The sequence below is a fragment of the Rhipicephalus sanguineus genome, chromosome 4 (assembly GCF_013339695.2).
Source record: "Rhipicephalus sanguineus isolate Rsan-2018 chromosome 4, BIME_Rsan_1.4, whole genome shotgun sequence".
In the NCBI taxonomy this organism is placed as follows: Eukaryota; Metazoa; Arthropoda; class Arachnida; order Ixodida; family Ixodidae; genus Rhipicephalus; species Rhipicephalus sanguineus.
Genome location: NC_051179.1, coordinates 24,831,317 through 24,843,576, shown reverse-complemented (window position 1 = coordinate 24,843,576; position 12,260 = coordinate 24,831,317). Strand labels below are relative to the sequence as shown.

General features: G+C 46.9%; 1 protein-coding gene across 1 annotated transcript in view; it reads left to right on the top strand.

Moving 5' to 3' along the window:
* LOC119389633 (chromosome-associated kinesin KIF4) overlaps positions 1–12,260 on the top strand; it is a 69,154-nt gene that overhangs the window by 31,531 nt on the left and 25,363 nt on the right. Inside the window, exons 13-16 of the mRNA XM_049414512.1 lie at positions 3,192–3,289; positions 5,996–6,155; positions 8,169–8,479; positions 9,824–9,947. Of these exons, the coding sequence (XP_049270469.1) occupies positions 3,192–3,289; positions 5,996–6,155; positions 8,169–8,479; positions 9,824–9,947 (693 nt within the window). The remainder of the gene's footprint in view (positions 1–3,191; positions 3,290–5,995; positions 6,156–8,168; positions 8,480–9,823; positions 9,948–12,260) is intronic.

Sequence of the window (12,260 nt, the reverse complement as noted above, 5' to 3'; positions counted from 1 at the left end):
TGGGCCGCTCAATTCGTGGTCATCAGAGTGCGACGAAGCTTTCGCGAAGCTCCGTCGTTTGTTGACGTCGCCTCCCATACTACGACCCTATGGCCCCTACAGAGGTACACACGGACGCCAGCGGTGTTGGCCTTGGCGCTGTCCTTGCGCAGCGCAAGCCAGGGTTCCCTGAATATGTCGTGGCATATGCAAGTCGTACACTTACCAAAGCCGAGACTAATTACACAGTCACCGAAAAGGAATGCCTGGCGATTATCTGGGCCCTTACGAAGTTCCGACCTTATTTGTATGGTCGCCCATTTGATGTCATCACCGACCACCATGCACTATGCTGGCTGTCATCATTGAAGGATCCATCAGGCCGCATCGCCCGCTGGGCACTTCGCCTACAGGACTACGACATCCGCGTGCTGTACCGCAACGGACGCCAGCATGCTGACGCCGACGCACTCTCGCGCTCCCCCTTGCCTGACGACAATACCCACAGCTCAATGTCTCACAATGCCGTTTCTTCCATCGACATTCACACCATCGCTACCGAACAGCGCAAGGATCAGTGGATCGCTTCACTGATAGACTTGCTCTCTGATCTATCGGCAACACCATCCACTCGCGCGTTGCATCGTCAAGCCCATCATTTCGCCATTCGCGACGACCTCCTTCACCGACGCAATTATAACGCCGACGGCCGCCAGTGGCTACTAGTAATACCCCGCAGTCTCCGTTCTGACATATGCGAATCGTTCCACGCTGATCCGCAGTGTGCGCACTCTGGGGTATCGAAAACATACCATCGCATTCGCCAACGGTACTTTTGGCGAGGGATGTACCGCTACGTGCAGAAGTTCGTTCGCTCCTGCATCGATTGTCAGCGCCGCAAAGCTTCAACGCACCAGTCACCAGCAGGTCTACAGCCTTTACCTTGCCCTGACCGGCCGTTTGGGCGCGTTGGCATCGATTTGTATGGGCCACTTCCTCTGACGTCGGCTGGTAACCGCTGGGCCATCGTCGCTGTAGACCACCTTACGCGATACGCCGAAACTGCCGCCCTCCCCGCGGCTACAGCGCGCGATGTAGCCTCCTTCCTGCTCCACCGGGTCATGCTGCGCCACGGTCCACCCCAGGAGCTGCTCAGCGATCGAGGCCGTGTCTTCCTGTCGGAAGTCGTCGAAGCCATCCTCAAAGAGTGCAACGTTGTTCACCGCAAAACTACTGCTTACCACCCGCAGACGAATGGCCTCATCGAACGCTTTAACCGCACGCTCGGCGACATGCTATCGATGTACGTCGCCGCCGATCACACAAATTGGGATTCGATTCTGCCTTTCGTCACCTACGCCTACAATACCGCCCCTCAAAGCACCACTGGTTTCTCACCCTTTTTCTTATTGTACGGGAGGCACCCGTCGCACACAATCGACACCATCCTTCCATACACGCCGGATCGATCGGAGTGTGCGCTTATTTCTGCCACAGCCAGACTTGTTGAGGAGTGTCGCAAGCTAGCCAGGACCTTTACTACGCAGGACCAAGAGCGGCAGAAGAGCATTCGCAGTGCCACCAACACTTCTGCACCCACGTTCCTCCCTGGAGCGCTCGTATGGCTCTCGGTTCCTACCACTGCAACTGGCCTCTCTTCCAAACTGCTACCAAAATACGAAGGCCCCTACCGTGTCGTCGAACGCACATCCCCGGTCAACTACCTGATTGAACCTATTGAACTATCTTCCGACATGCGCCGTCGAGGGCGCGACATTGTCAACGTGGAGCGCCTCAAGCCCTACCATGACCCGCTCATAGTGACCAGCTGTTAGGTCGCCAGGCGGCTCCCTTTTCGTACCCGGGGTAATTGTAGAGAAGCATTGGAACGCTCTAATGGGTCGTCCTCTCAAGCGCCTCCTAGTGGGTCACCCTCTTCGCCTATCCTCGGAGAGCACGCCCCCTCGTGCTCGTGCTCGTGAGAGTCTGCGAGTCTGCGCTCTGTCGTTGTGCATCGTCGCCGTCAATCTCACCGTCAATAAACGTCTTAACATGACATTTAATTCGGCAAGATCTGTGCAGCTAGTTTAATAAAAAGGTAATATGTTTTTATTGATAATTCATTTAAAATTAATAGTGTAGTCTACATAAAAACTGAGTTCATGTTTGATAGCACTTGAATACACATAATTAGGAAATTTTTATTATCTTAGCTTAAATATATTTTTGCCTAAAAACTGCTTCCCCCTTCCCCCCTCAAAATATTAGTGATTTTAACCTTGTTCAACTTGGGAGTGAAAAGAACGATCGTCTAATACTTTAACTTTTTTTTACTTCTACTAATTTACTTTCCTTGTATCTTTAATTTGTTTCGGTGGAGGCAAAAATGTTTGAGGCTCGCGTACTTAGATTTAGGTGTACGTTAAAGAACCCCAGGTGGTCGAAATTTCCGGAGCCCCCCACTACGGCGTCTTTCATAATCATATCGTGGTTTTGGAAAGTTAAACCCCAAATATTATTATTGTCTTTAATTTGTTAATCATATATTCATTGCATTCAAGCATTTTACTTTCTTTGCCAGATCTTTGTTTTACGAAGGTCGGAACATGCACTCATGGGGGCACTCACTAGCCGAGAGCAACTCAAGGAGTACAAATAGTGGGCTCTGCTTACAAACCTGCACAAAGGTGCCGCTGTGCAACCCAAAGAAAATTTGTATGGATGTGCCAGTGAGTCACATTATTGTATCTAATGCAGAGAAGCATTTGACTACACACAAATGCAACAGTTAATGTTGCCATAAAGATAAGTCATTGTGCCAATAGTTTTAGTTTGAAAACTAAAACATCCTAACAAATTTAGCAGGGGATTCTGATATCAGTTCATTGCTAAAGATGTTTTGGTAGGCAGTTTTTTTTTCCCATTGCGCTCATGATTTACAGTAGCAGATCAGAACCTTCTCAAATTCTTGCAGACTCCTGCTTGTAGGGCTCTTGCCGAGGCGCATTGGAATTTTGGGGATGGAGCTTAAACTCTGGCATTGTTACTGGGTATATGTGGTGAACTGATGTGCAATTCATGTTTTCAAGCTCTTCAAGTAGCTTTGTGGGGTTAATGACACACAGTGTGTACTGAAGCATGATCTGGCCTGTGTAACCTTCCTTCATCAGTTTTACCTTATTTCGCACATCTCTTTTGTTTGTTTTTTGCAGTCAACCAACCGTGACCTTGAGTGCGAGATAGCTGCCCTCAAGAAAGAACGTGACGAGCTCTCCACCCTGCTGGCAAGCCAGCAGAAGTCTGCTAAAAGGTTAGGTGCTGCATGTGTGCGTAGGCAGTTCGTGACTGCGAAACTACACTAGGATAGACTGTTAAAACGCTAGACCAACTAGCCCACCAAAGTGAAATTAGCACAAATGAAGACGGACACAAAGGCTCAGACAAGGACTTCTTGTCTACGTTGCCTTTGTGTCAATTTGTTTGTACTACTTTCACTTCGTTCATTATAATGTGAAATTACAGCTGAGGCAATGGTGAAGTAAATATATCAGTCTTGCTTACAACATTGTTGTAATGCAAACACTCTGTTGCCCAGTTTCATTCTAGCTCTTCTCATCTTACTGTCAGAGAAACATAATTTACTGATGACTGTCAAGATTTATACCATATTCTAACCTAGAGTACTGCACTAGCACTGTGCAGCAAACTCTAGATATGAAAAATGATATGAAAATTTTTTAGTACAGCTCGTTCAGCAAAAGCGTCTGTTTGGGATATACCCAGCACTGGTTGCCCTACTGGTGCACTTATTTGTACTAGCACCTATAAATAACATTGTGTCATAGTCTTGCATTACACCTAAGTTCCTGATAGATTTGCTAGCAGCATTGCACTGGTTGTGCATGGTAGCATTTCTTTGCAAATCGTCCACTGTCTGCTGCTGATGAGAAGTGGCTTTGCATGCTAGAAATAATGATGCTGATGTAGGTGATGGTGCTTATGTAAGGATGCTGATGTAGGTGATGTGCTGATGTAAGGATGGTGGTGTAGATGATGACGCTTTGCAATGATTGCATGAATCTGGTACTGATATCCTAAAATTCTTGGAACGCCTCCACCCCGTATACAGCCAATGCTGCCCCCTCATGTTTTTTGGCCATAGCCTCAGCATCTAGGGCTACACTGCATTGGCAGCTGTCGGGGTTATGCATGGTTGCGTTTCTTTACTAATCGCTCACTGTCTGCGACCGACAAGTAGTAGTGGCGTTGCACACTAGAAACGAGGATGCTGACATAGATGTTTGGTCTTGTTTATTTATTTATTGATGCGTACCTTACAGGCCTTCAAGAAGCCATTAGATAAAGGGGGCAGTATTGCTATACAATGTGAAACAAGTATTATTTAAAAGAAGAAAGTACATCAATACAATAAGTAGATTGTTAACAAAATGCAATACCACACAACACTGATGCTATAATAACGCACAGTATAAAGATATACAGTAGAACCCCGCTGATACGTTTTTGAAGGGACCGTAGGAAATAAACGTAAGAGACGGGAAACGTAAGAGCCGAAAAACAGGAAAAACGGCAAAATATTTAGTGGTACAGAATTTTATTTCAATTCTTACGAGCAGCACGAAAATTGGCGCGCTCAGCCGCGATCTAGTCGATGGATAGAAACGCGGAGCTTAGGACGGCCTCATCCACAGAAATGTAATCAACGTATGTGATTTTTTTAACACCAACAGCTGTAGGTATGAAAGAACTAAGCACACGCAATCACGACCGGCGCGGCGAGTCCGACCGCGAACCGCACGCACGACCATGCGAGCTCCAACCAGCTCGAACTCCTCCCGTTCTCCGACAAATAACGATGATGATGAATCTACGCCAACGCGATGGCAGAAGTGAATGCCAATCTCAAAGGCCTTGCTTTCGCAAGCAATTACGTCATACACGCCATGTTTGTGCAATACAATCTCAAAGGCTACGCTTTTGTCAATAGTAAATGCCAATCTCGAAGGCCTTGCTTTTGCGAGCAGTTACGTCATAGACGCCATCTTTGCAATTTGAATCTCGAAGGCCATGCTTTTGTTTGCATCAATTGAAAGATTCTGTTGCTTGCGCCTCTCATGCGGCTAATATTACGGTCAAACGAGGCCAAGCTGCGTGAAAATGCACCATGGCCGCTCTCTTTGGTAGTCACTCGGTCGGCTGCGAGCGCACTTCGCGACGTATCATACGGGAACGGTCCGACAGTTACGACGTAACAGCGGGGTTCCCAATACATTGTATCCTATGGCAGCTATGCCGGGACCGGCAGAAAACGACGTAACAGCCGGGAAAACGCAGCAGTGAGGAACGTAACAGCGGGGTTCTACGGTACATGCAGCAGGACATAGCTCAAATGCCACGTGATGATAATGTCACGCCATAGGCTGTCATATTTGATATTAGCTCAGTTTGCTGTTTCTCTCAAATGATGGGCAAGTTGAAACTAATACAGTCCACGGCCGTACTAGAAAAGCGCGTGAGCGTTCCATCTTATGGCCTTGCAGTCGAGTTCAACACAATGGTAGTGTTTCTCCTCTGTTAGTGCCACTGTTCAACGCGAGGGGCACAGTGACCCTGTTGTAGTTATAGGCGTTCTTGCATGCTGCTTGCTGAGAACATAGAAGGGAAAAAAAATAACACGGGCGCACGCTCGCGTCTACTTTTGTGTGGACCGCAGTCGCGAACGCAACGGCAGGGTAGCAGACAACATGGTGCCGCGGCAGGAGGTGGAAACAGACGCATTGCGAAGGCCGTAAGTCGGAACGCTCGCGTGCCTTTCCAGTCCGCCCGTGTACAGTCATGCCATATAACTAAAGTGATACCTTTACATGCATGAGCTTGTTTAGACTGTGAGTGTGCAATTCTTTTGACAGAGAATGTTGAACAGTGGCATGTCGCCACCAAAAACTGCCAGATTGGTTTAGTGACCATTTGTCTGGACTTTTGCGCACACCAATAGTGCGGCCGGAAACAAGGTGGCGGAGCAGCGGCGCAAGCGCATTCAAGAGCTGGAAGATCGCGTTGGCCAGCTGCGCAAGAAAGTCGACGAGCAGTCCCGCGTGATCAGGCTCAAGGAGGATGCAGAGCGCAGTGCCAAGAGACTCCAGCAGGAAATCTCGGTGCGTACCACCTATCATTTGCAGTGCTGCCTGCTTTGGAGTGAAGCTTTCTTTGTGGAATTGGAAGGCTTTCAATGCTGCGGTGTGTGACTGGGCTGGGCTGTTTAAGAGATTATTTTCCAAAGTCTCTGGCTTACAACCGTGGTTACCAAGTACATGAAACAAAGGCACAAAATCTGCCTCTTTCAGAGCTCTTTAATTTCATGGCAAGGTAGAGTACTATACGTCAAAATTTACTGTGATAGTATACTAAATCTTTTGGATTTTTGGTACAGTACTATGTCATTGTTAGCAAAAGTTGTGAACAACTCAAGTAATTAGTAGTGAAGTTAGCTCAGCAAATTAAGACATGGACACAAGTAGAATATGAGATGGGCACAATAGTTAGACCACAAAAATGTGTTCTGTTTAATGGGAGTTTTGTTTACTGGGAGATGAACAGGAGTGAAGAGAGTATATGAAGCCAATCATATTGGAGGCAGTCGTTCTATTCAAGTGGCAATTCTGTTTAATAGATTCGCATTTACTCAGTCGAACCATAACTGCCCCGGAGCTGATCAAGACCAACTAGCCCAACAGTCCCTGGACCTTAAGTGAAAAAAAAAAAAAAAGCAACTCAGTCACCAGTAGCTTCTATTCTGATAGCTTAAATGAAGTTCGTTTGCTAATGCCATGCCACAATCCATCGGACATGGTGTACTTGCATTTGCAATATACTGAAACCCTAGTGGTACAGGCAATCACGTCGGTACCTCATTTGTCTAAGCGAGTGCCCGAATAAAGTTCCTTCTTGGCAGCCATAGTGTAGTGTATGTGGTTCTGCTTTACCAATAAAAAAAGTTGTCTGAGCATATGTCATCAAAATCTGACTGTGTAGCAGACTGGTGTAAGAATTTGAGTGGCTACCCGCCACGGTGGTCTAGTGGTAATGGTGCTAGACTGCTGACTAGGGGTGTGCGAATATTCGAGTTTCGAATTCGAATCGCATAATACTTAATCGAATAATTCGATTCGACTTTCGAATAGCTTGTATTCGAAGTTTCGAATAATTCGACAGGACGAATATCTCAAACGCAGCAAAGGCCAATTGTGCAACTTGGTTAGGGTGGGGTGGCTAAAACTAACGTTAACGTCCTTACAGTAGACTTTTCGTTAAAACTCATCGATATCCTGGTTCAAAAGCGAGCGCATGTTTATTTTAACGCAGATTATGTCATTCCCGCATGTCATGGTTTCAGCAAAGAAGGCCAACAAACAGTCTGGGAGACTGTCGAACTGCTAGTGTCAAAAAAATAACCACCACATTGAGCTTGCAGCTTATAGCCAAGCAGTTCAGAAATGATGATCCTTTGATATAGTGAAAAGAGCATGGAGCTGAACTTTGTGCAAGTATGGCCAAAACTGCTTTGCGATACCTTGCCATCCCTGCTACTGAGGCACTCGGTGAGCGCATGTTTTCAACTGCAGGAAATACCGTAACATCATGGCGAGAGAGCCTGAAGCCAGGTCACGTGGAACAGCTTGTGTTTCTGCATGACAATTTGTAATCTTTCGGTAGCAGTCACTCATAGTTATGTGCTCGACGACGTGAGCAGATTTAATTTCTTTGTCCTTTCTTTAATATTCAATAAAATATTTTGTATTCGATATTTGATTCGATATTTGATATTTTTGACCACTATTCGGCACTATTCGATTCGAGATTAAATTTTACTATTTGCACACCCCTACTGCTGACCCAAAAGTCACGTAATCGAAAGCCCGGCTGCGGCGGCCGCATTTTCGATAAAGGTGAAAAATGCTTGAGACCCGTGTACTTGGATTTAGGTGCACGTTAAAAAGCCCCAGGTGTTCGAAATTTCCAGAGCCTTCCACCACGGTGTCCCTCATAATATAGTGGTTTTGGGACGTTAAACCCCAAGAATTATTATAATTAAGAAATTGAGTGGCTGTTCATGCAAATGTTTGCTCTTTGAACACTTGGCGCTGCCTTCTCGCCTTTCTCTTTTCCAGAACATGAAGCAGGCGAGAGTGCAGCTCATGAAGCGAATGAAGGAAGAGTCGGAACGCCACAGGCGACAGCAAACGGAGCGCAACCGCGAGGTCCGGGCCCTGCGGATGCGCCAGCAGCAGCAGACGGCGCAGATGGCTCGCATGGAGCGCCAAAACGCACTGCGCATCAACGTTATGCAGCGGCGCATGGAGGAGGCCTTGGCTGCCAAGAACAGACTCGAGGCTGCTCAGCGTCGCCGCCTGGAGAATCGTGCCAACGCCAGTGGCTTCGACAGCCTGGCATCACGCGTCAAGGCAAGGACCGTTCACATGTTCCAGAGGGTTATTCTGCAAGCGAGGCATGTTAACAATGTTGTCGTGTTACACTTGAAAGCTGAATGAGGCAGAAGTTCAGGGGAAGGTGACAGCCTGAAGAGATGCAAAATTCTTGAGCACAGTGTGTCACTGGAGCCAACGTTTCGACAAGCGGTCTTGTCAGCTGCAGCCTTGTAGAAAAGACTGCTTGTCGAAGCATTGGCTCCAGCGACAACCCTGTGCTCAAGAAGTTTTCATCACTTGAAAATTGAGTGCTTGAACTTTGAAGGAAGACCATTCTTGGACTCTGATTCGGATTTCCTGTCCAACATTCCTTATCAGCAGACTTTTTTTTTCTTCGTTTCTTCACACATGGGTTAGTCCTGATGCAATGGTACCTTGCTACATTTCACTTCCTAAACAGGTATCTGTCTTTTCGTGAAGTAATGCCGTGCGATCTATAGCCTCCATGATGGGTGTGCGATATTCCCAGCAGAAAATGAAGTAAAATAAAATGCAGCAGCTTGGCATGAAGCATTATTAATAAAAATACTAGTCTCTTACATTTAGCACAAGGGCACAAAAGTGGTGGTTCAGGTACTGGCAGTAGATTTTTAGATTAGTAGACAAAAACAAGTTGTGGATTAGATTCGTGGAAGGGCATACTACACTTCCACTTAAATCCGGTAATTTTTCTTGTGCATGCTTATTTAGTTCACTAAGTGCAGTTCAATGAGAGAACTATATTGTGAATACCAGTGTGTGAAGTCTTTACTTACGTATATGCGTCCATGTTCAACACTCTGGAAAGGCCAGCATATCCACATTGCCACATGCGAATTAACACGGCAAGATATAGTGATCGCCGCAATTTTTCTGCGAATTTTTGCGAAGTACCTCAGCGATAATGAAAAATGCATTGGAAGCTGGCGCTAGTGAAATTACTGTGACGTGGATTTCTCCACCCCTTGCTACGCCAGTGGTACGCACCACAAGTTGCCACCGTGTGCCAGTGCGACACTCTGTACTGTGAAGCGAGCCAACATGTTCAAAGCAAGAAAGAGGAAGGGTTCACGTTCATGACGCACACTGGCATAGCTTTCATAACGCTTGCTGGGACAAAAAGAGAAATAAACCTTAAAGCGTGCAACAATCCCTGCTACTCCGCTCGTACTTGACAGATTCAAAAAAAAATTTGCACGAATCGATTCGTGATGCAATAAAATTGGATAGCGAGGTCATTTGATGTTTATACTTGAGATTGTTGTCGGATGGTTTAATAAAATTTTGCTTTGCTTTTGCTGTTGTTTTCTGTCTGCCCCCTAAGCTCTTTTTTTTTCACTGCAGAACTGGCTGCGAAGTGAGCTTCTTGTCGTGTCGGAAAGCAAAAAGCTGGAGCACCACCTGGTCTCGCTCATTGAAGAGCGCAAGGCCATCGCCATTGAAATTCACACAGTCGAGAAGCAGCTGAAGGACCCTGACATGGTAGGCTGTCAACAATGGGCGACATCTTTGTGCTTTTAGATTATGTGTGAACCATTCTGGATAGCTGTGAAAGTTGACACTACGTACAGCAGAGTTCACTGGGGGGGGGAGTAGGTTTTTAAAAGTCAAGATTCCCTTTACCAAATTTAATGAAACTGCACAGTCTTGTGTAGTTTTCTTTGCTGATTCCAAATATGCAATTATTCTTCAAATATGTCCATTAGTTCCGAAGGTAATTAAAATTAATTAGCATTGTTTCCGGGTACAATGCAGCAAGAACTACTCATCAAAATCTTGCTTTAGGCACATAGCCGGATACTAGGAAACATACGCTTCAGCAGGGTGTCTACCGACCGGGAAAACCGGGAAAACCGGGAATTCTCAGGGAATTCGGGTAGTCTGGAAATTCTCAGGGAAAACTCAGGGAAATTGTGCTCCCATCAGGGAAAATCCACAGTAACTTTATTGAAAGGCAACGAAAGTCGCGGTAGCGCTGGCTCGATATTTTGTGAACGCATTTTTCAAATCAAACGTCCGCTGCGGCTGCGAGGAAGGGGCGCACCTCGATGCTGTCATCGCCTTCGAAGCGGTGAAATGGGAGAGAATCCGGTTAATGCGTGGCATGCGGGAACCATGAACCACAACACATCGTATCGCGCAATGTTGTCAGGGTGTTCTGTGACTACGCGGTGTAGTTCTGTATTCTTTCTCGCGCGTGCTGTGCGTTAGCGCCCGATATGGTGTTTTTGTTATCGCCGCGTGTCAAGTAACAAGCATGATTAGTTGTAGAAGCGGTAGCAGTAGATGTAACGAGCTTGAGTTATCGTTCAAGCGATCGCGATTGTTCAGGAAGCGGATGTCTTCGACAAGGCTGGTATCTGGCAAGCCATCCCGATCGGCGAGAAAAAAGACAACGCTTGTTGGCTGTTATCGCAGAGCTCACTCGCTCTGATCCCGAGCTTCACGATGCTATAGATTCCGTGAAGAATAGAATAAATTTCCAGGCGAGAGCTAACGTAACTAACGGGCCCATTCACAGCAAGTGAAAGCTTTTTTCTTTCTTTTTTTCCCGATGAGGGCACTGCTGAAACAAGTTTTAGGCAGTCGACCGATATTTTTGGGGGCTGCAGCTCGCAATTACGAGCCACACCACGTGGATGTCTTGCTACAAGGCCGAATTACAAAACTTTTCAGAGCCAAGGCATAGCGGCGACCGAAATTCGCGACGCCAGCACGGGTCCCGTTTTCTCGATTCGGCGCGCGATGTCGGAAAGCAGTAACGTTTCCACCATAATCGGATGTGCCGCAATTCAGGCTGTTGCCGTGCTTTCATGCGATCTTAGCCCGCAACTATATTGCTTTTTTTTGCGATAGCAATTATATAGACACTCCGACGCGAATTTTTTGCCTTCGCCTTGATCTTCCTTATCAAGTCCAAATCGCGATTACATCACCCTGTGCGCCGTATGCTCCATGGGCAAGTGAAAGCGCGCGATCGCTGCCGACAAACGGGGCTTAAAGGGACACTAAAGAGAAACAATGAATCGGTTTAGATCGATAAATTGTGCTCTGAGAACTCTAACGTCGTTAATTTCGCCGTCATAGGTTTATTAAGGGAGGAGAAAATCGTTCAAAGTTTCATTTTTAAATTTCGCGCCGAAATCTCCCCGCGTGACGTCAGGGATTTCAAAGTGTATTTATCGTATTTTGGCGCCATTGGCTCAGCAAAATTACCCCAAACTTGGTATGTTAAGTCTATGGCCCCCCATGATGGCCCCCTCACAGGACAATGTACTTCATTTTTACCCATTAGGGACTACGTAGTCCCAGTAGGCGCCGTCAAAACATGTGACGTCACGGCGAATGGTGCGGAAACTTCAAGGTGGCGTCGGCACCCACATTTTGTTTTTGCGCGTTTTCTCGCTTACTAAGCGTCTTCTCGCAGCAAGAGTGCTGTTTTTGGTATCGTGAAAGAGTACCTTACTAATATGAGAAAAATCGCTTTGCTCTTTAGTGTCCCTTTAAGCAGAGATGAAATGAGCCGACCGTCTCGTTCGCGAAATGGGCACATGGAGATAGGAGCCGACGGGTTAGGGGGGGGGGGCTGCGTGAGTTCGACAGGAAGTGCGTACTTTGTACCAGCGGGCGTGGTCGCGTGCGCGGCGACTATCTTTAGTGGGGATCAGCAGACGGCTCATATCTTTGTAGGTGTTGTGCTCTAATTGCAAAGCTTCCGTTGAGGCCATAGATAGCAGTGGCGGATCCAAAGAGGGGGGCCATAGCGGCGATTCCCCCCCCCCCTTAAGCCAGCCC